The sequence below is a fragment of the Apium graveolens genome, chromosome 3 (genome assembly GCF_009905375.1).
Source record: "Apium graveolens cultivar Ventura chromosome 3, ASM990537v1, whole genome shotgun sequence".
NCBI lineage: Eukaryota > Viridiplantae > Streptophyta > Magnoliopsida > Apiales > Apiaceae > Apium > Apium graveolens.
In genome coordinates, this window is record NC_133649.1 from 19,769,509 (window position 1) to 19,790,240 (window position 20,732).

The 20,732-nt window shown below is 34.2% G+C and overlaps 3 protein-coding genes across 8 annotated transcripts in view; 2 read left to right on the forward strand and 1 right to left on the reverse strand.

The window, feature by feature from the left end:
- Positions 1-5,639: 5,639 nt before the first annotated feature.
- LOC141711919 (uncharacterized) lies at positions 5,640-12,360 on the forward strand. Of its 2 annotated transcripts, none has more exons than XM_074514631.1 (15): positions 5,640-5,859; positions 5,950-6,127; positions 6,764-6,834; positions 6,911-7,055; positions 7,407-7,495; positions 7,580-7,736; positions 7,817-8,007; positions 8,463-8,671; positions 8,813-8,911; positions 9,588-9,709; positions 9,864-9,965; positions 10,808-10,917; positions 11,065-11,152; positions 11,396-11,589; positions 11,931-12,360. In XM_074514631.1, the coding sequence occupies exons 2-15, from the start codon at positions 6,005-6,007 to the stop codon at positions 12,118-12,120; spliced, it is 1,890 nt and encodes a 629-aa protein (XP_074370732.1). In that variant the 5' UTR covers positions 5,640-5,859; positions 5,950-6,004; the 3' UTR covers positions 12,121-12,360. The 2 variants fall into 2 exon arrangements, with proteins under 2 accessions (XP_074370732.1, XP_074370733.1); XM_074514632.1 differs by having other exon boundaries at positions 5,640-5,855; positions 5,947-6,127.
- Positions 12,361-13,758: 1,398 nt separating this feature from the next.
- LOC141711922 (myosin-binding protein 7-like) lies at positions 13,759-20,493 on the forward strand. 3 transcript variants are annotated; one of them, XR_012571482.1, is made up of 7 exons: positions 13,759-14,076; positions 14,220-15,834; positions 16,102-16,148; positions 16,793-16,914; positions 19,822-19,890; positions 20,117-20,264; positions 20,397-20,493. XR_012571482.1 is itself a non-coding variant. In XM_074514637.1 (5 exons), the coding sequence occupies exons 2-4, from the start codon at positions 14,443-14,445 to the stop codon at positions 16,893-16,895; spliced, it is 1,542 nt and encodes a 513-aa protein (XP_074370738.1). In that variant the 5' UTR covers positions 13,759-14,076; positions 14,220-14,442; the 3' UTR covers positions 16,896-16,914; positions 19,822-19,955. The 3 variants fall into 3 exon arrangements, 2 of the variants coding, with proteins under 2 accessions (XP_074370738.1, XP_074370737.1); XM_074514637.1 differs by lacking the exons at positions 20,117-20,264; positions 20,397-20,493 and having other exon boundaries at positions 19,822-19,955; XM_074514636.1 differs by lacking the exons at positions 19,822-19,890; positions 20,117-20,264; positions 20,397-20,493 and having other exon boundaries at positions 13,760-14,076; positions 16,793-17,146.
- Positions 18,586-20,732, reverse strand: part of LOC141711920 (uncharacterized) — a 30,218-nt gene continuing 28,071 nt past the window's right edge. For all 3 annotated transcript variants that reach the window (XM_074514634.1, XM_074514635.1, XM_074514633.1), the window contains 8 exons: positions 20,407-20,670; positions 20,046-20,329; positions 19,805-19,966; positions 19,560-19,661; positions 19,417-19,483; positions 19,228-19,326; positions 18,955-19,069; positions 18,586-18,878 (listed from right to left, as the gene is read on the reverse strand). In XM_074514634.1, coding sequence (XP_074370735.1) covers positions 18,835-18,878; positions 18,955-19,069; positions 19,228-19,326; positions 19,417-19,483; positions 19,560-19,661; positions 19,805-19,966; positions 20,046-20,329; positions 20,407-20,670 — 1,137 coding nt within the window. In that variant the 3' untranslated portion in view covers positions 18,586-18,834. The remainder of the gene's footprint in view (positions 18,879-18,954; positions 19,070-19,227; positions 19,327-19,416; positions 19,484-19,559; positions 19,662-19,804; positions 19,967-20,045; positions 20,330-20,406; positions 20,671-20,732) is intronic.

Sequence of the window (20,732 nt, forward strand, 5' to 3'; positions counted from 1 at the left end):
GTTTTGTAATTATTCATAAAATAATTAATAAATACATAAATCATTATAAAATCATCTAACAGTCCAAATATTACCAGAAAAATATCACAATTATCTATATTTTATTCTGGACATATAAAAATTCAAATACTCGAATAATATCACATATAAACACCCAAACATCAATTCCAATTATCAGATAATTCACCAAAATTCATATAAAATCACATAAATAATTTCAAATAGTAATAATAATAATATTTGAAAATATGGAGTATTACACGTACTATCAGTATCAAGTTATAATATAACATACACGCCGCATTGGTAATATCTGACAATGTAGCAGATTGTTCCATATTTTTGGCAGTTGGAGTGCTATTTTCTTCAAGTGTAATCCCCGAAATAGGTGAAATTTGTACACTGCAAGGCTTGTTATTTGATCCACCAACATGTTTTAATCCCACACTTCTGCTCATACTTTTCAAATCTAGCACGCAACAAACATCATAGACAATAAAATTATACATAACATCATACATCTGCACTGAACATTGGTACAAATGAGATAAAGAAACTCCACATATCTATGAAGGAAAACCGGCTGGTTCTATTAGACGAAACATCAACAACAAAGTTAGATGGTTTGTGTGGGGGAAATCACGCAATACATTTGTGTTATTTGATAATGGCTGCAAATGAGACCTAATTCCCACTACAAAATGCATATGTAACACATGAGTTTCAATATTAATTTATGTAACCGATAAGAAATGTATAATATGAAAAATTTATCAGATGATACTATAGAACTTGGTGTCTGTATATTTGAAATTGTAACACTGGGACTGAGATTTTCTTTTCCAACACAAATATTTTTACGGTTCACAACTAAGTTCATGAGACGAATATAAGAACATGATTTAGATTCAAATCTACATACTATAAGAAAGACGAAGAAAGATACAATACCCATCGAGTCAAGAACATTCAAACTTGGGACGACTACGAATAAAACGTTTCAACCCTATGGATAAACACACAAACCAAAGAAATGAGATAACACTTAACGTGCATAATGATTAACATGACTACATAATGAAAACAAATCTATAAGTGAAGTCCTTGCAGAGCTTTCCTGAGAGCGTGGATCCATGATTAACAACAGATCACCGGAGCATGGAACGAATGAGAAGATCGGATGAGGCTGGAGTTATGCGGCAGTTCTGAGAGAGAATAATTCAAAAAAAATTAAACGTACTATTCAGTTGTTACAATCAGGGAGTGGTTTAGGTGTATATTATGGTAGTTTCTAAATGGGTTATAATGGATTTAAATGTGAAATATCCATGGATATGTGTATATTATAAAGTTTTATGTGTAAAAATAAAATGGATCATGGGTAAATTTACGGGTAAATCTTATGTGGGCAATATTAGCCTTAAGATAATATAAATATAGATATAGATATAGTGAACTATCAAATGTACCGCAATATGAAATTAATAAGATGACAATTTTTAAGAAGTCCGTTACACCATTATAATATTTATTATATGGAGATTATTATAATGTCTATGAGTGATTTCATGCACATCCTTCAATTTTTGGTTTGTTTATTCACATAATTATGTCTATTTCTGAGAAGAATTGGTCTTAATTTTTTTATGTTAAAGATATTCTTTGTATATATAAAATAATATATCTTTTGTTTATAATAAAAAATTCTTCTAACATGGGTAACTACTTTGACGATGGTTTCAAATTTATTTTTTGGTTTTGTACTAATATGTTATCTTGTTTAGACTTCTAAGATTTAAATATTTTGTTTTGGTGGTAGCTTTCAAATTATTGCAAAAAACTTGTTCCAAAATTGATGACAAATTTTAGATTTAAAATAATTAAGCGGTGACTCTGCTTAGGGGTGCCCGCGGGTCGGTTTGGCCGGTTTACGGGCATTTTAATAACCCGACCCATTTAAATCGGTTTTATCAAAATAGAACCCATTATAAAAATAATAATCGTATAACCCAACCCTACCCTCTGTACCTCGGTTCGGTTCGGGTCGGTTTGGGTTGATCGGTTTAACAATTAAAAATGTTATAAAATGATGCATTGGCAGAACCTGATCAACAATAATAAAATTACAGAATAGTGCTTGAAAGTTACAACTCAGAGCCAAACTGGATAATTAAGTCGGTACATCCAACTTTTTTAAGTTCAGACAAAGTACAAAATAGTTAAGCGTTAAGTTACACGTCAAAAAAGCGTTTAATCCAATAAATCAAAAGTTACATAAATCAGCATTCCGATAAAAGTTCAACTTCAATTAACTTCGCATAGCTGTTAGTTGAGTCACTCGTCGCCGATGTTGATTATCTTGTCAGTGGCACTATCCTTGGACTTCTTTTCATCTTCTACAAAAAAATGCATAAATAAAATATGAGTACAACAGAATATATTAAAAAAAATATGATACTGCAGGGGGCAGACTAGTGCATAGTACATGACACATAATAGATGGTGTATTATTTACCTTCTTTAAGAAACTTATAAAATTCAGCTTCATCCAAATGAACTCGTGATTTCCTGTAAGAGTATTTCTTCCTGGAACAACAAACTTTGGCTGCAACTCTTGCATTAATTCCCTAAACCCGACTCCTTCTACAACATTGAAAGCCTGCTCATCCTTCACCACGAACTTCGCCAAAGCATTCCTACATCTGACCTTGTTGAACGTAACAGCAAGCAGATTTCCTGTTTTGTCTCCACCGGGTTGAAAACTAAGTACTTTCTGTTTTTTATCAGTCACCTTATTCGGATTCTTCTTACACTTGTCCAAATGCGCCCACAAACTGCTTGTGCCTACTCGTCTACTGTGACAAGCATAATCTGCCCCACAATAATTGCAAGTGCACCTCAGATGTAAAGGATTTCCTTTCGGGATCTTGGTAAAATGATCCCAAACATCAGAAGTCCTTGTAGGTTTCCTATTTTCTGTGTTTAGCTCATCGTCCCCTTCTTTTTTAGGTGATTTGAGTTCAGTAGGTGTAGTGTTAGGGTCGGGATTTGTGGCGATAATTGGAACTGGCTCAGGGGTTTTGTTTGGATTAAGAACCGGGGTGATAATCGGAACTGAATTAGGGGTGGTGTCTGGGGTTAAGCTCTCCATTAATCCTGAAAAATACAATAAAAATTAGGTACATACAACAAATTAAACATACAACTGAGTTTATAAACACACACAAACACCCAACCAAACATGGCCATGGCTATTGGAGCTATGTCCCAAACTATAACATAAATCGACAAACAAACAAACTCATCGAAATTAAGTACATACACCAAATTAAACATACAACTTAATTAACATAAATGTAACGTGAACACATTATAAATAATTAGTAAAACACAAAACAATCAATCTCACATACAATTAATAATCGAATACAACAACAAAATAATCAATAAAAGGATAACGGAAAAGAGATATAACCGGAAAGAATTGGAATAAAAGGATTCGGGGGTGTGTAAATTGAAGATAATGAAGAATTATTAAATAGATACTCACAATTATTTGTATCTAATTTGAAGCAAACACAACAAAACACGTACACGAATCAAATGTAAAAGACAACGAATTGAAGATAAATTATAGTACCTGATAGAGAGGGAGAACGAAGAAATTGAAGATCCTTTTGAATCGATCGAGGGCAATAATGATGCGCCGACGAGAGGGGGTGATGCCGATGAAGTATGATGCGCCGCTGCTGTGTGCTAGGATTTTAGAAAGTGTAATGACGAGACACTAAAGAGTAAAGACTAAGTAAGTAAAGAATAAAGTTAATGTTAAATAATAGACACGTCATGTGAATCGTGTATAAGTGAATCCAGTCCAACAGAAAGTAATATAGTCCAGCCCAGACCCATTATACATATTTCGGGTTGGGTTGGGTTGGGTTAGAGTTAAAATTCACAAAAACCTAACCCAACCCATTAACTTCGTGTTTTATAATTTATAACCCATTTACAGTTCGGTTTTATTTTAAGGGCTTGGGTTGGCTGAAAATAGGTTCGGGTAGGGTCGGGTTGGTCGGGTTAACCCTACCATGGGCACCCCTAACTCTGCTATTGGGGTGCATACATATTCGAATAATCACCTAAATTGGCATGGTATTCATCGTACATAATAAATAAATATGTTTATGGCGATTTGGCTGATCATCACTGACATGTTATATAAGTTTAATTATTATTAATTTGACATTTTATTTACCATATAATTTGATTGTTAAAAATTTAGTGGTTGATAGTATTCCAAACTTTTTTAGGTAGTTAAGTTGACGAATTTTTTAGTTGATGTAATTTTTTTGGTCATTTGACCGTACTCAAAACTACAAAAATTATATTTGCTTTCGATGTCCAAGAGTTTACACTTGTGAAGGGTTCATAAATTAACATGTTCTGAAGGGCATTTTAAATATAAATATTATTTTTTAATTTTTATAATTATATAATGATCAATATTTCAAATATTTGTTTGAAAAAAGAAATTAGAATGATATTAAACAATATCTACACATTTGACATGCGTTATGTACTAATTATTGAGTTTACAATATTAACTACTCCCTCCGTCCCTCCCAATTGTTATCGTTTCTGGTAGAGTGTCCGACACGCATTTTAAGATGAAGAAAAAATATAGTTCTTTAACTTTTTTTAAAAATTTTATTTTTCTGAATAAAAATTTAAACATTTTATTTTTATTTAGAAAAAGAAATTTTTTAAAAAAAGTTATAAAACTATACTTTCTATTCATCTTAAAATGCGTGCCGAACACTCTCCTAAAAACGATAATAATTGGGAGGGACGGAGGGAGTATATTTTAATTCACACTTTTAAATTAATTATAAATGTTATTTTTATATTTTAAGGAAGAAAATAAATATATTAGATTACTTGTTACTTCTTACCAATACTTTATATTAGAAATTAACATGATATTCTGTGAAATTATAAAATTAATGAATTAAAATTATAAAAACGTAAAAAAATATAATTTTTAATTATTTTCCGCCTAGACCGCTTATGACCGATTTTTGACCGCCTAGCCCGCCTAATCCCGATTTAACCCGATTTTTGAAAAAACGCCTAAATCACCGCTTAGGTCCGAGTCGTGGTGTTTTACCACTGCCTAACGCCTAGGCGGCCGCCTAGACCGATTTTTAGAACACTGATTTTGGGTTGTTTTAATGTTAAATTTTAGGTTGTAAATTATATTGTAAATATGGTTACAAATTTTCAAAACGTTTAGCTAATATTTTTTTAAAATTGAAGCTGCAAACATTTGCAAAGTGGTTCCGGTGTCACAAAACCTATTTTTGCTAATATTTTAAATAAATGATAGTATTTTTGCAAAATACTTTTAAAGCTTGATTATTTATGAAGCACCCCATTAAATTTCATAACCATCTCACATAAGAAAAATATGGTGCAATTATTTGAAACTAAAATTTAGTACTATTATTTAATTATAGTCATATATATTAATTTTCTCCCAAAATTATATTTGAACTTCAGACACTCGTCACGTGGGGGGCGCCCGAGCGAGGGAAAACAAAATGTTTAAACCAGAAGCGAATGTGCGATATAAGTAGCATTTACATTTTACTATTATTTAACTTATCAATTGGCCCGCTCACTCCTTTTCATTTCTCATCTGCTTTGCCCCCCTTTCTCACTTACGCTCCTCTTTCAGATTTGCCCCAACCTGGGCAAATCAATTCCACATCTAATCTCTCCGCCATCTCGAGATTTATTAATTTTCCAGGTCTCATTTCTCCGGTTCTTTTCGTACGTTTTTTCCCCAAAAAAAAACAGGTAAGAAAATATCGGTTATTTACACACATCATTTAGTTATGGTTTTTGATAACTGATTTCGATGATTTTAATTTTATTTTGTGATTGCAGGGGGGAAGCAGATTGCGAATAGGTTAATTTAATTTATTTATCGGTGATTTATAAAATGGCGAAAGTTGCTGCTAGGGCTCCTTTACCTTCTAGTACTAATCATTTTGATAAGCTCGGTTCCGGCACTGTGTCAAAGGTCTCTACTGCTGTTAAACGAAAGACGCCTTCTGAATTGCGAGTAAGTTTCCACATTTTCTGCTTGTTTTTTTACTGATATTGATTCGGTTTCGAAGATCGATTATTCTCTAATTAACTGCGTAAATTGCTGTTTGTTCTTCTATTTATTTGTTAGTCGATTATGTGTGTGGATATTATCGGAGTTAATTGATTTGATTGAATGTTTCTGTGATTGATTTAGTTGTGATGATAACGAAAAGGCGCTGTAACTGTTATTCGTGTTTGTAACTAACGATGCAGTAATTTGTGGTTTATAATCTGTTCCTGTTGTTTGTGTTATGATGATTCACTCTTCAGTGGTTTTTGCTGCGTAAAGTCTTTTATGTACCGATAACATGTAATATAAGGTGTTGAATACTTATACCTTGTAGTTTGTTATATTTCGGGGCTTCCTATTGTTTGTTGCGCCATTTGCTGATTTTAGCGGTCACATATGCTGGTTGTTTATAAGTACATGTGATTCCTATACTTAGAGGTATCTGATGTTATTGGAATATTTTTTTTTTCCTGAAAAGCACTTCAGTATATGTAATTATTTTCAAGCTATTGGATACATTCCAGGGCTTTGAATGATTGATATCTAAAGTTTCATTGTAAAGACAATCTATAGTGATTTTGGTTTGATGGCGATTGGCAGGGAGAGCAGCTAAAACGAAAGAATATAATTGAAATTATAGATGAATCGCCAGGTCCTGTTTGCTCTACGAGGTAAGGCTTTCAATTGATCCTTTATCATTATACAAGTGATGCTTATTTGACAATTTTTTTTCTGAATCTCTCCTAGGAAAAACAATGAGGTATGTGGAATAAGAAAATCTGATCTCTCATCGAAGAATACCAGATATATTGATACTCGTTTGGATGAAGTCTTTCCAGTCCGTAAAAACAGCATCAGGTTAAATATGCTTTCTAAAAAAGAAAATATTAAGGTTAGCATATTTCATCTAAACTTCTGTTCTCTTGTAGACTTTTAGCCGTAATTTGTGCTGCATATACTATTATACTTTTCCAGTACAATACTCTTTTAGCAGGTATCTGCATAATTTTTTCCGTGTTGTTGAAGTTGTCTATAACTCTATATTATCTTCATTTCCTTGTAGTATTGTCCTTCTACAAATTACAAAATAAAATTATTTTCTAATCATGAACATTGAACAAGGCAATGCATCTTTATTATATCCAATAAAATAGCTAAATATCATACTGTGTAGCATACATTACTGTAATTACTGTAAATGTGATGTCATTAAACTGACACTTCATTTTACTCTTGTAATTAGGAATACATACCTTCTGAGCATGTTGACAGTATCAAAAGTTTCCGTGTTCCTTCAGACTCCAATGCTGAAAGTCGACCACCCGTGACAAAGTATGTTTCTATGCAAAATGTTTCATTCTTTTAAACTAAATGATTTCTTCACAATAATTATGGCTTTTAAATAATGTTCTGCAGTCCACAAGACCCCTTAGCATCAATATCAGTTGCCAAAGATAATATCCAAAAAGAAGTTCATCCAACCATTGGAAAGTGTGGTGAAAATACGTTTCGTAGTGTTACAGAGCTATCAACGGGTAGTGGAAACTTACCAGGCTTTTCAGTTGTTGACATGGTAATTCTCCCTTCCATCAGTATATATCCCTTGAATTAAAGAAAGTATTGTTTAGTTTTTTTATGTTGTTTTATCGACAGGATAAAGCTTTTAAAGGATTGGTTAAAGAGCCACCTACAAATTCAGCATCAACAGTTGATGCTTTTGGAAGAACTAGTGATCTTACCACAAAAAAGTTCTGCTCTGAATTTTGTATTTCTGGCCGAAAGATACCTCTTGATGTTACACTGAAAACTACAATGAGGGTGGTTCTATTATCCTCTGTGAACAGGTGAGGCCTATGTTACATTTCCCCTTTTAATGACAAGCAGGACCATGGTTCAATGCACATAATATATTCCTGTCATTTCATAAGTTTCTGGCATATAACCCTCAGTGACCTGGACCTGAACAGAGTCTTTTTACAACATTAATATGTCTAAGAGTCATACTAGCAAATTGTAAGCACTGACAAGATGTGTTCAGCACACATCCGTACCTGAGTCTATCTACAGGGCACGCTGCACAGCTAGTTCAGTAGCAAATTAATCATCTTCTATGAATGTTTTAACTATTGACAAGTAACAAACAAGGCTTATTAATTACTTGGTATTATAGGTTAATTATTCTTTTGATCTTTATATTCTTATATGTGAGTAATTTTGTTGTTCTTTATCTACGATATATGATTGTGCACATTATATTTGTCACTTCACAAATTAATTAGTTTCATCATGTTTGATTTAGGTTTCATAGATCGATTACTTGCAGTACATTCAGTGATATAAACCGGATAAAGGCTCAAACTGGCAGTGTTGGTGATCAGAAGCTTTCTTCAGTAACTAAGATTAACACCCACATGTCCAGTTTAAAATCTGTACATTCCTGGGTATATCCACAGTCTTCTCTACCACCTCCTGTCATATCAGCATTAGCTTTAGCTGGAACAGAGGGGGGTATGCTAATCTGTCTAGCTTAAAGTATTATGTTATAGATTATCACTAGTAGTTTTACTGTCATTACAATTCTTAATTGCTGAATTAATTTTTTAATTCTTTCAGATCTCTCTCTTTGACTTAGTTCTGTCATTTGTTCAGGGCAAATGGATTTCTTGAGCAAACGGCAAAATGCATGGGAGGACTCCTTTCGAAGTCTGTACTACATGCTGAGGAAGAATGTGTGCAATATATTTTATGGTAAGAATAACGATATGGGCGGTTGTCCCTCCAAATCCACAAGTTATTTATTTGGGGCATACATACTTGTTATTGATTTTTGCTGCTAAGCTTCTCTCATAAACGGGTTCTGTTACCTGGTGACTAATCAAATTTGTGACTGGGCCTTTTCTGTATTGGATTCATTTTTAAATCTATCATTGTCAAAACTCAAAACTGTGTTTTAATCTTTATAATTGTCACAAATATCAGAGATATGCTTAAATGGTGTAATTATTTGCATCAGTAGATTATGGTATCATTGCCTTCCAGAGAATATTTCTAAGCGTGGACATCTTCCTGTCTAGGTAATCTTTTATACAGATTAATGTAGCTTGCTATAAACATGGGGCTTATATCATAATTTAGGATCTCATCCTACTCTAGTTGCCGGAGTCAAACCCCAATCTAATTCAATGCTTAAAACACTGCAAAATAAGTTAGCTATTATTTCGGTTCAGCTATTTGCACATCTGTGCTTAGCAGTTGATGTTGTCTCTTTCAGCGTGAAGATTTCCTTGGGAATTATTTTGGGCTGTGTTTACTTTGCTTTTTCTATATTTGGCAATATCGTGGTTATTTATATTAATTAACAGATTTTGAAACTAGTAAGCCTCAAGTTAATATACAACCTTTTTTGTTCTTTTGAAATCTGTAGTTTGCACTGCACAGTTTGTGGTCATGTTTACTAGTGCTAATATTTCGAAGGAAGGCAAAGTTGTGTGCAATGCCTATATATCTCAGTCTACAAGAAGCTTAAGGTCATTGCTGAAAGAACATGTAAGAAAATTTTCCATTTTGCTTGAAGTCAACCCCCTTTTTCTATGTAACCATAGTCCATTACTGTTGTGAACTTTCTCAATTGCCATGTACAATTCTCTTTTCTTAGTATATATTTTGTAGACTTATGGAGAAGCTATCACATTTCCTGTAGGATATTTGTTTCTCTATGCCTCTTTCTCATTCGAAAGTGGAGCAAGTTAGTTCAGAAGATCTAGCCGAGCTGTCAGAGATCGAAAGACATAATCTTGGACAGGTATGGAATATATCTTTCTTGAACACATATTAATCATTTTGTAACTTAAGTTTAAGGATGGGCGCATGAACGTTGCTTAATGTCAAACTACTCAAATACTTCCCAAATGCTCAATTCCTGACATGGTTGTTGTACATGGTACCTGGCTATATGCAACTAAAAAAATCTATAGTTGGGAAGAAATACTAAAAAGTTTTAGAAAACAAAACAACCATGTTGTTTTCTTTGATGTGAATTGTGATATGATATATAATTGTATTTTTATAAATTAATAAATAACTGGTAAGAGTTTAGCCCGTTGACTATATCTTTTTATAGAATGATGTGCAGGAAAGTTAAACATATTCTATCCTGGCTAATCTGGCTCAATAGCTGCGGAGATAAAATTACAGAGTATTAGACCAGTATAGTGGTTAACTAATTTAATGGTAGTTGTGTGTGTGTTACTATCAAATTGATGTATAGGTATCCATAGCAGGTACCCTTCCGTGGAGAATGCATAACAATTTGTGTCAATCACTTGTTATAGATCGTGAATGCTTGCTCTCTGTGGGTTTATATGTTTTCATTGATTTCTGCCCCCCCCACACATATAGATGGATTTTTAGAAAATATAAGTCTACAGCACATTTATATCAATTATTTTGTGTCTGGCCTCATGCGTTTGTTTGTCTGACACAATAGACTTCAAGTATGACTACCTGCATTGATTTGTCCAAAACGCGGACCGTTTTATGAGCTTGTTGGTGTAATTCTCTGCACTGGCCTTGTTTCCCAAAAACTGTGATATTTGAAAATTGGATAATGTTTCAAATGAAATTTTGCTTATAAAATTGTTGCAGACTCGTCGGCTGGGTTCTTTATCCGATGAAGATAACAGCCCACAATCTTTGCTAGCAATCAGAGGGAACGAAAGTGTACATGGATTATATGATTTTCTGCTCAATTATAGGTAAGGTATATGGTACCAGTAAAAGGTTATCAGTTATTTATGAGGATTTTTTTTTGCAAATATATAGTGCAGTACATTCGTTTTGAAGATCGCATGGTTTTATATCACTCTTTAGATAAAAGTATCTTTTCTTGACACTGTTTTCAGGTTTATCATGATCTCTATGACTGGTGTGGATGTTCCTATGTTGTATGCACCACTGCCTTTTGAAAATGCAGCTCTTTCTGCACCAGAGGTGGGTCAAATAAGTACTTACTAATGTTACAGAAATGTAATAACTTATACCAGGCAGGCAGGCACTTAAGATCTGTCTCCCTGTTTGCAGCTTTGAAAACCTCAAATAAAACAGTTATTATCGTTTTTTTGCCTTGCTAAGAATTTCTTGTTCATGAGATATATTATGTGTTATTTGAAGTATACTCAAATGTTCTTAATAAAAATACCCTGCTTAAAATTACGTTTCACCTGCTTTGAGCAGATTAGGTGCAAAGAGGTAAGAAGGGCTGATCATGTGTCTGTTCCTCCAGAGAAGAAAATTCCTGGTGAACTCAATCAAGGTTCAGCTTCTGGATTTTGTTATAGCATCGAAATTAAAGACTCGTATCTTCCACCATGGATAATCAGCAGCATATGCAATTGTTTGGACTCTGATGAGAATAGTTATGATATAAGGTAATTTTGATGGGATTTTGTGGTAACCAACTATTTTATTCCTGCCCTGTCTCCATGATGTTTCCCTGTGAATTGGGCTCGTATCTTATTGTATATGCTTGTTTCTGTCATGCAAATTTATGGAAATAGCATTTTGCATCGATGATTCTTTCATCACATTAGTTGCTGTATTGTTTTAAATGTTCTGCTACTAGTCTTAATCTCAGAGTAACTAGTTTCAATAGCATTGATTACCCTGTCCGAGTTGCATAAATTATAGGTCTGCTACTTACATGCAGTGACAATTTTTTGGATTGCTATTTTGTTCAAGTGGTAACTAATGTATTTTTTGTGTTTTGCAGTTTTACAACACAACCAACATCTACCGGCCTGAATGTTGGTCTTGAGGCCGTTTCAGGGAAACACAATACTGAAACCAGCTTCAGTTTTGGGGTACCACATGCCATAATTTCACCTCAATTAGATTCTGCCTTTTTGAAAGGCTTGATTTACGGCGCTGACTCCTATACTGCATCTCTTTCACCTGTTTGACAATTTGTGTCAAGATGGACAAGATTACAAACTCTTGTTTAGCTGGATATAAAAACAATTGTATTCTAGTCTAAACATTTTATGTCATCTTTGTTAACTCAGTGCAGTGTGCACTGTGCAGAACATTGCCAGAACTTGACAGTACGAATATTCCTTAAGATGGATGTTGACTGCAGTTGTAAATTTTGTAACCCTACTATATTAGATATGATAGACCATTAATCTGTCAACTTTTGATTATGGAATTGCAGTTTGCACTTTGCACGGTAACCTGCTCAATCTTGAAAATTGAAATAGCCTATGCAAATTAGTTTCAAAATTAGGTTAATTTTTATTTAGGTTTGTTTGTTTTCAAATTAATATAATTCTTTTTTTAGTTACAGTTACATAGAAAATTATGACTGTAACTCAATACATTCATAAATATTGTTGTATATAATTTTAAGTCATATTCCTTTAGAAGCATTATGATGACAACAAACAAAATGCTAGGGTTGATGATTGAGATTTCTACAGCTGGGGAGGCTTTTGAAGAAGTGAATATGTGATGGGGATGCATCAGCTTGAATAATTAGCAGGTGGCTAGTGCCAACCAGAATACACACCATGGTGAAGCTTTTCCCTGTAGAAGTTGTAAAGTTTGGATAATAAACCTTTTATATTATAACTTTTGTGTTAAGGATATTAAAATTAAAATATGCAAAAGAATGAACCATGAGTCTCATGTACTTTCTTAGAGCACTGGATATCTTAACTCTTCCGGTCTGATATCAAAACTCAAAAGTGAATAAATCATATTGGCAATACTGTACATGTATTTGTTCAGTTGTAAAACTTAGTTATATAGTTAATTAGTCGTTGAGCAGTCCTACATGCCTAATAATTTGTCGATTATTCCAGATGTATTGATATACATAAACGACCAATGTTTGCTAATTGCTAAGCGGTGTTTGGCACTTTGACACGCAATGCACAAACAATCAACTAAATTCGATAATTCAGTTACTATTATTCAGAAAAGATCATTAAAATAAAATAATAAATATAATCACACTTGCTCTTTTAAAAGAGGAGTGTGTCGTGTGGCGATTATCATCATATATTTTACTATTATAAATTTGATATACTTAAGACGATGCATGGATATTGAATAATTATTTTCAGATTTTAAAAATACAAGCACTCAACTTTTTAAAAAAAAAAAATTAAAATTGTTGGTATTCTTTAAAAATCTAAAATAATGGAGTACTAAATAAAAGTTTTAAATTAAAAAAATTATATTGTGCTTGTTTGAGAAATCTTAAAATAGATAATTTAAACTCAATAAGTGACCGATAAGTGATAAGTTGATAAATATTTATAAGTTATATAAGTGTTTGGATAATTTAACTTATAAGTCAATTTTTTTTATTTAAATAAACTAAAAATATAATTTTTTAAATATTATTATCTTAATTCTTATATTTTAAGTTATATTAATATTTAAAAATTTCAAAATTAAAATTGATAAAAAAATGAAAATAAAAAATAAGTTGAGAAAAAATATAACTTACCACTTATCAGATTTGACAAACGGATACGAGGCCAATTTGGGGGGAAGGTTTGCAACTTATTAACTGCAACTCCCTCGCAAACTCCCGCTCTCTCTCTCTCTCTCAACTCCAGTAGAAGAAATGGATGTAACGAAACAGACACGCATTATATTTCTACTGTAATCTAGGGAGTCCCAAATCTCTCTCTCTCTCTCTCTCTCACTGTTACATAGATAACATCTCTCTCTCTCTCTGTATATATTTCCGCGAAAATCTGCGCGTGTTTCGGCAAAACAAAACATGTTTCTCTCTCTGAATTGTGAATCGCCACCCAGCAAACAGGCGCTTTCCTCCCTCTAGCTCTCTCCAGGATCTTCCTGAGAGGGAGCACCCCCCTCACTCCCTTTGAATTTCTTACGACCAGGTAACGCACATTTACGTATACATTTCTCTCTTTTATCATCTTCTTATTCACATTCACATCACCCTCCTTTATACACCTCTTTAATTGCCTCTCATTAATCTGTAAATAATTATATCGGTTTTGATTTGTTGAATTTATTGTAGGAGTCGTATTTGATTCATTGATTCTGAGGGTGTTTGGTTTTTTCTTGCTGAGATTCAGGAGCCGTTTCAATTTTTTTTTTATTAAAAAAAATTAAAAAAAAAATTACTTGCATTTTCTAGAATTGTGTAGTACATAATAGAGGGAGGGCTTTGGGACTGGGACTGGGACTTGTTTGTGTTTCTCCTGCTGGTTTTGATTGGAAGAAATCGCATTTTTCTCGATATGAGTTCTCGAGAAGATCAATCTATGACCAATGATTGTGATTGTGATGGTGATTGTGAAGTTTGTGGTTGTTCTATCATGAATGACTCTGATTCCAGAACTGTGAAGCCTAAATTTAATCAATTTGAGGAAGGGAACAGGTTTGTTGTACCTGGTCTCGATATTTCTCATGTTGCTAAGGTTGAGATCTCGAATGAATGTGTTGCGTTGAGGGAAATGGTTAGCAACCAGCAGAGTGCCATTCTGGATCTTTCTATTGAACTGGAAGAGGAGAGAAGTGCATCTTCAACGGCTGCTAATGAGGCAATGTCTATGATTATAAGGTTACAGAGGGAGAAGGCGGAGATTCAAATGGAGGCTCGACAGTTTAAACGCTTTGCAGAGGAGAAGATGGCACATGATGGTCATGAGATTACTGCTTTGGAGGATTTGTTGTATAAGAGAGAGCAAACTATACAATCTCTTACGTGTGAGGTGCGCGCCTATAAACATAGGATGATGAGTTACGGTCTTACTGAGGCTGAGGCAGAGGGAGAAAAAGGCAACACCCCTCGAAATCATAATGTGGCGGAAAACCTAGATTCACATAATGAAATTCCAACCTATGATTACCCTCCCCTCAAGTGCAATTCAACTGCTGATCAAGATTCATGTGAGGTTGAAAATGATACAGTAGATGTGGAGAAGTATGCATTATGCGACACGCCAACGTCTCAAGATCATTTGAAAGATTTGGACAATCGGATCAATCAATTGGAAAACTGTACAAAGCAGAGCCGGTCTGATGTGGATTTCTTTGGTACCAAGACTGTGCTTGAAAAGGTGATAGTTGGCCATTCTCCTAGGCGAAGTAGACATATTAGGCGGTTTTCTACCGACAGCTCAAGTTCGTATTTTGCAACAGTTAAAGAGACAAGTTCTGATGTTGCCCACGGTTCTCCCGAGTTTGCCACTACTGATAAATTGGATTTCATAAATTCCGAGAAACTCTCTGATTTCAGAAAGGTGGACAATGCATCTGAAGTTGAAAATGACATGAGTGATAGAGTATACACCATCGATTCCATTCATAATGATGCATCCTATGACGACGTTAGGGATCTAAAAGCTTCTGTCCCAATTTGTGAAGAGTATACAACCACACCAAGGGAGTCACTGAATACAGCAGATACAGCGGACCATGAGATCAAGAAGCTCTACTTAAGGCTTCAGGCACTTGAAGCTGACAGAGAATCTATGAGGCAAGCACTCATTTCTATGAGGACGGATAAGGCGCAGCTGGTATTATTGAAGGAGATAGCTCAACAATTTTGTAAAGATGCCTCACCTGTCAGAGCGTTAGGGAGAAAGTCAACTGTTGGCGGAAGCTTCTCCGTCATGTCTATATTCAAGGTAGTTTCAAAGTTTCTGCAACTGTTGAAAGCTCTTCGTCTTTACATCTATTATCTGAAATACTGAGATAAAATTTTGCTAAAGTTTCTATTATCCTCGGTTTTGTTCTGAACCTTCACATTCGATCTTTGTCCGTGTTGTTGACAAGACCTTAACATGTTGCATTTCTCAGTTATTGGTGTCCATGCTCAACTAAATTATTTAAAACTTCATAAATTAGACCTGCGGTGTGCATTTTTCCTGACCTTAGCTTTTATTTTTGCACAGTGGGCCGTCGCATTGGTCTTCTGGAAAAAGAAAGCATTTCGAAGCAGGTAAATATTTAAGTTCGATATTTTTTTTGTAATATCTCTCTTTCCTATTATCAATACCTAGTTTTGCCTCAGTTTTGATTCCCATAGACTAACAAATTAAGAATTTTATTGAAGCAGGTTAACAATTTTTATAAACTGTCGAATTTTAATAATCAAAAGGTGTTAAGTATCGAAGTGCTCACTTGAGTAGCATCCGGATTACCGGATATCACTTTCTTCACCACTGTAAATGAAGTATCGTTTAAATTACTTAAACTAGCATAAACCGTTCTCCGTTACGCCATAATATATAATGGACGAAAAAATTCTGGAGGGTTAGGATATAGAAACAAAAGTGAAATGCTTTAGAATTGCAAATATTTAACATTCTGCAACACATAGGCGACAAGTCATTTTGGAACTCTGTTGATTATGTTACCCGTCTTATTATATGTAGCCAATAAGCCTGAGTCTGGGATGGCTTGGTTTTACCTTGATGCCGAAAAAACAATCTAAAACAAGATAGAGAGATCTTACAAGTGTTCATCATAAATATTTTCTAAAATGAAGTTTTCTGTCTGGTCTGATTGGCAGGGGTAGGATCAGATTTATAGTTGAGCTTTAGTCGTTGTCTTATCTATGTTTTTTCCGGATACATTTTTCAGGTATATGTTCGGAATGTCTCCCGATAATGTGGGATTGTTAATGCTTCTGGACAAAGGACCTAACGTAGGACAGTGGAGATGTCTCACAAGTACACAAGTGTGATGTTTGAACACCTTTTCATGTATAACTTCTGCTGTGATCTAATAACTACCGCCATGCCATCTTTAAATCCTGCTCATTGGATTTAATCTGAGTGTTCTTCACTTTTAGGTTTTGCATACTATTTTCATATTAATTGGAAATTTGGTGCTTGATCTTTGATGTTCAATGCCCTGTCTTCATTTTTCGACATAGAAAACATATATTGCTGCTAGTTCACCAGTAAATTGAAAGATAAGGTCTTAGATCTGCAATGCTCGTATTGTGTCTGAATTAATTAGCTCAAGTTGAGTCCTACTCTGACAGTCCTCCCCATGTACATTTCAAATGCATGTTTATGTTAGCATAGTTATTATCATAATGTTTTCCTGTTTGGCTCGAGATTAGTTGCAGCATGATTGCATGAGCACCCAGTCTCAAATATGCACCCAGAACTTTTCCTAGATTCTTTTTGTATGTAACCATCTAAACCATTTTGCACCTTGTAGTTTCAAAGCAGCTATCAATGTGCACTCTTGCCGCTAAGTGGGCGGAGGGGAAAAGTGTAGCTACTTCAACCCTTTCCATATAAACCTCAAAGTTATGTAATATTCCGTAAACTCTAGTAACAAAACCATTATATTTGAATTTTCCCAAACCCCACACTCTTATCATTCCTCACCTTTGTTCAGTGCCAAACGTAGAAGATTTGTCCTTTCCAATCATCTCCGACCCCTCTCAACTTGCCTTGAATATCTCGATATATATAACTTGTAGTAATCTCTATTTTATGAATAACCTAATTTCTTCAACCATACGAGTATAGGAACCTGTTGTAGAATTCTGTCTCATCACCGCAATATGGGTTTTTCTAATTTTCCAATCCCCTTCAAAATGGGATCATATATATATATTTACTATAATATCATCAAAATTGGTTAAAATTTGAAATTATCTTAGTTACAGGGTTTGGATTACTTGTGCTTTTAGTCACCTCCTAAATTGGAATTTGGGGAATTTAGCACAAAAGAATGTTTCAACGGTCTCCGTTTATTCTTATTTTATTTTTATGGATAAGAAATTATTTTCTTCTTCTCCACTTATTTCTCTCTTTTTTCAAGAATTTACAGTGTTGGAGAATGTAAGTTGGATTTGCACTTATTCCACTTATTTTAACATCAACATTGAATTTGCGATAAGAGGGTGTCAAAACAGTTGGTAACGAGAGCATTGAGCAATCACCTATACTAGAAGTCCTTGGATTTTAATGGCAGTGAAATTTTCTGACAAAAAATCTGTCAAGGGGGTGCTTTTTTAGGACGCAGTTGCTTTCCATTTCTTTAAAATCAATTCTGTAGAGAGTGTGAGAGACTTCGATTTTGCCAGATTTCCCTCCCCTCAGTTTTGACTTTAAACACGAAAAATTAGCTGAGTATTTACATACTGGAAACAAAAAACTCACTTTCTGCACAATACCATTGCATTGCCACCAGGTTGGAGACTGTTATGTTAAACTGCAATAACTCCCCAAACAAGTTTAATGTCTAGACAGAGCAGACAATTATATTTGTACAGACCAAATTCTTGGATTCTCCTAATTGCCCTGCTCTTAATAAGCCTACGCTACATTTTTTTTCTGGCTTGCGCGGCTGTGCAAGTATCGATGCTTCCTCCTATTAAATTTATGCCACTAAAATCAATTTAATACACTACATTTATGAACATAGTATATACTACTGTATAAAAGATGCAGCTGACATTTCATTTAGTAGCAGATTATGCCAAGGATACAATAATTTTCACCTGTATACTCTCTTGTTTAGTTTCGGTCTTCACACACTTTTGCTGCATAATTACACTACGGGGCTTCAAATTTTAAACCCCCCCCCAGTATATAAGGCCTCGGTTTCTAAAAAGAACTAGTAGATTTTGGATATGATCGAGTTCCTTAAAGCACATTGCATCAAGCTGCTCCTTGCTTTAACAGTTCCGACTCTCGTTCATCCCCTACAAAGTGTATAATACACAAATTAGCAAATTCAAGATAACATTCCACATCAAAATCACAAAAAACACAAACTACTTTGGATAGGTTTTGATTTCAAAGGACTCAGTTGCTTTTCGATATGATTGAGAGCCTCAAAGCGCACTACATCAAGCTGCTCCTTGGTGTAATAGTTCAGACTCTCGTTCATCCACTACAAAGTGTATAATACACAAATCAGCAAATTCAAGATAACACTCCACACCAAAATCACAACACAAACTACTTTTATTTCAAAGTATACTCTTTTATATTATCAAAGACAATTCCATAGCAAAACACAACAATTAAGCACCACATAACAAAGTATACCTTCATAGGAAAAGACAATTCCTTATCCTCAACAATATCTTTCATGTAGCGCATAACAACATATCCACATTCATGGCCGCTAGGTTGTTTGGGAGATCCCTATTTGAATGATAAGTTGACATATTAGCCGACAAATAAACCAATAATTTTATATAAAACAGTTTTCGGAGGAAGTGCATAAATACTTACCGCAAGATATTTTACTTTGGGCACTTTGTTGCCTTTACCTCTTTTGGCATTGACAATTATTAATGCGCTGCACAAGAGATTGACTTTATGTCAAACCCGACAAATCATCCATATTAAAAATTTTACAGAAAAACAAAAGTTACCCTATCAGTGCTTTTTCCAATGCCGGAAATTGTATCACGCCGGGCAATGGATCGAGAATATAAATTTCACCATCCCATATTATCGTCAAAATCCAATGCTCACTGTTTTTGTTGAAAAATATATCAAAGTAAGACTTTACACAAATTACATACAATCCATTAATTAATAATCGTGATTGCATTGATAAATACTTGTATTATGTATCCAAGTTTATATTTTTTAAATTTGCGTTGATAACACTTACTTGTTACAATGTGGCAGGAAGAATATGCAATCAACATTGCCCTCCCTCATCCGTTCACTAACGAACAGTTCATAATCATCATTAAGGTGAAATGTGGCCACTGGATCAAAAAAAGAAAATGTTTCCAATTTTCCACTCTCACATATCATGGTGTGCAAGTGCCTACAGATAAAATGTTAACATTATAAAAATGTATTCTTATGGAATATGGAGAATGAGACAATAAAAAAACAATACTTACATCATATATGTTGCTATAATAGCTTGGCCTATCATCTCAAACTTGAATAACGCTATTAAATTCTCATGCAGCAAATATATTGTCCTGGTACCGCCAAACACCCCGGCATTACATGAAATCGGTAATACGGACTTATCATCTTTCATTAAAGTTGTATGATCATAAAGCCTCCTAAAGTGCTTCAGCACATTCTCATTTGGCTCTGTTTGGTTAAATAAGGTCTGCATTCTCTGCAACTCATCTAATTCATCTTTCTTTGAAAGGAGCACTTCCTTTTTCTTTATCTACAAATTATTAATTAATCACCATATATATAGCAACACATTTTAGTTCCACACATCATGCACACAGGAATACATACCACCTCAGTTGGGAAGATGATCAAGTTCTGAGGCCATGCTACATGAGAGCCAACAGCTTGGGAGACCATCTCCATTTTACCAGCTATCGGCACTGGAAGCAAGGCATCTGGTTTAATGCTACCATCCACCGACACACGAAGACATCCAGGCTGCATAGGCCTTCCATGTATTTTGTTACTCATCACTTCCTCATGAGGAAAAGCCACACTGCATGAAACCTTGTTGTCTATGCTGTCCACTGCCAGCTCACAGTTACGTGGAGCCTACAATTTTAAAAAGAGGTCAAATTAAAATTTTCCCATGTAATTATTGTTATCTATGCTAC

Coding starts and splice junctions, on each gene's coding strand:
- LOC141711919 (XM_074514631.1), top strand. CDS start 6,005: ATGGCGAAAGTTGCTGCTAGGGCTCCTTTACCTTCTAGTACTAATCAT. Junction 8,672..8,812: donor TTTAGCTGGAACAGAGGGGG/GTATGCTAATCT, acceptor TCATTTGTTCAG/GGCAAATGGATTTCTTGAGC. Junction 11,153..11,395: donor CAGCTCTTTCTGCACCAGAG/GTGGGTCAAATA, acceptor TGCTTTGAGCAG/ATTAGGTGCAAAGAGGTAAG.
- LOC141711922 (XM_074514637.1), top strand. CDS start 14,443: ATGAGTTCTCGAGAAGATCAATCTATGACCAATGATTGTGATTGTGAT. Junction 15,835..16,101: donor CCGTCATGTCTATATTCAAG/GTAGTTTCAAAG, acceptor ATTTTTGCACAG/TGGGCCGTCGCATTGGTCTT. Junction 16,149..16,792: donor AAGAAAGCATTTCGAAGCAG/GTAAATATTTAA, acceptor TACATTTTTCAG/GTATATGTTCGGAATGTCTC.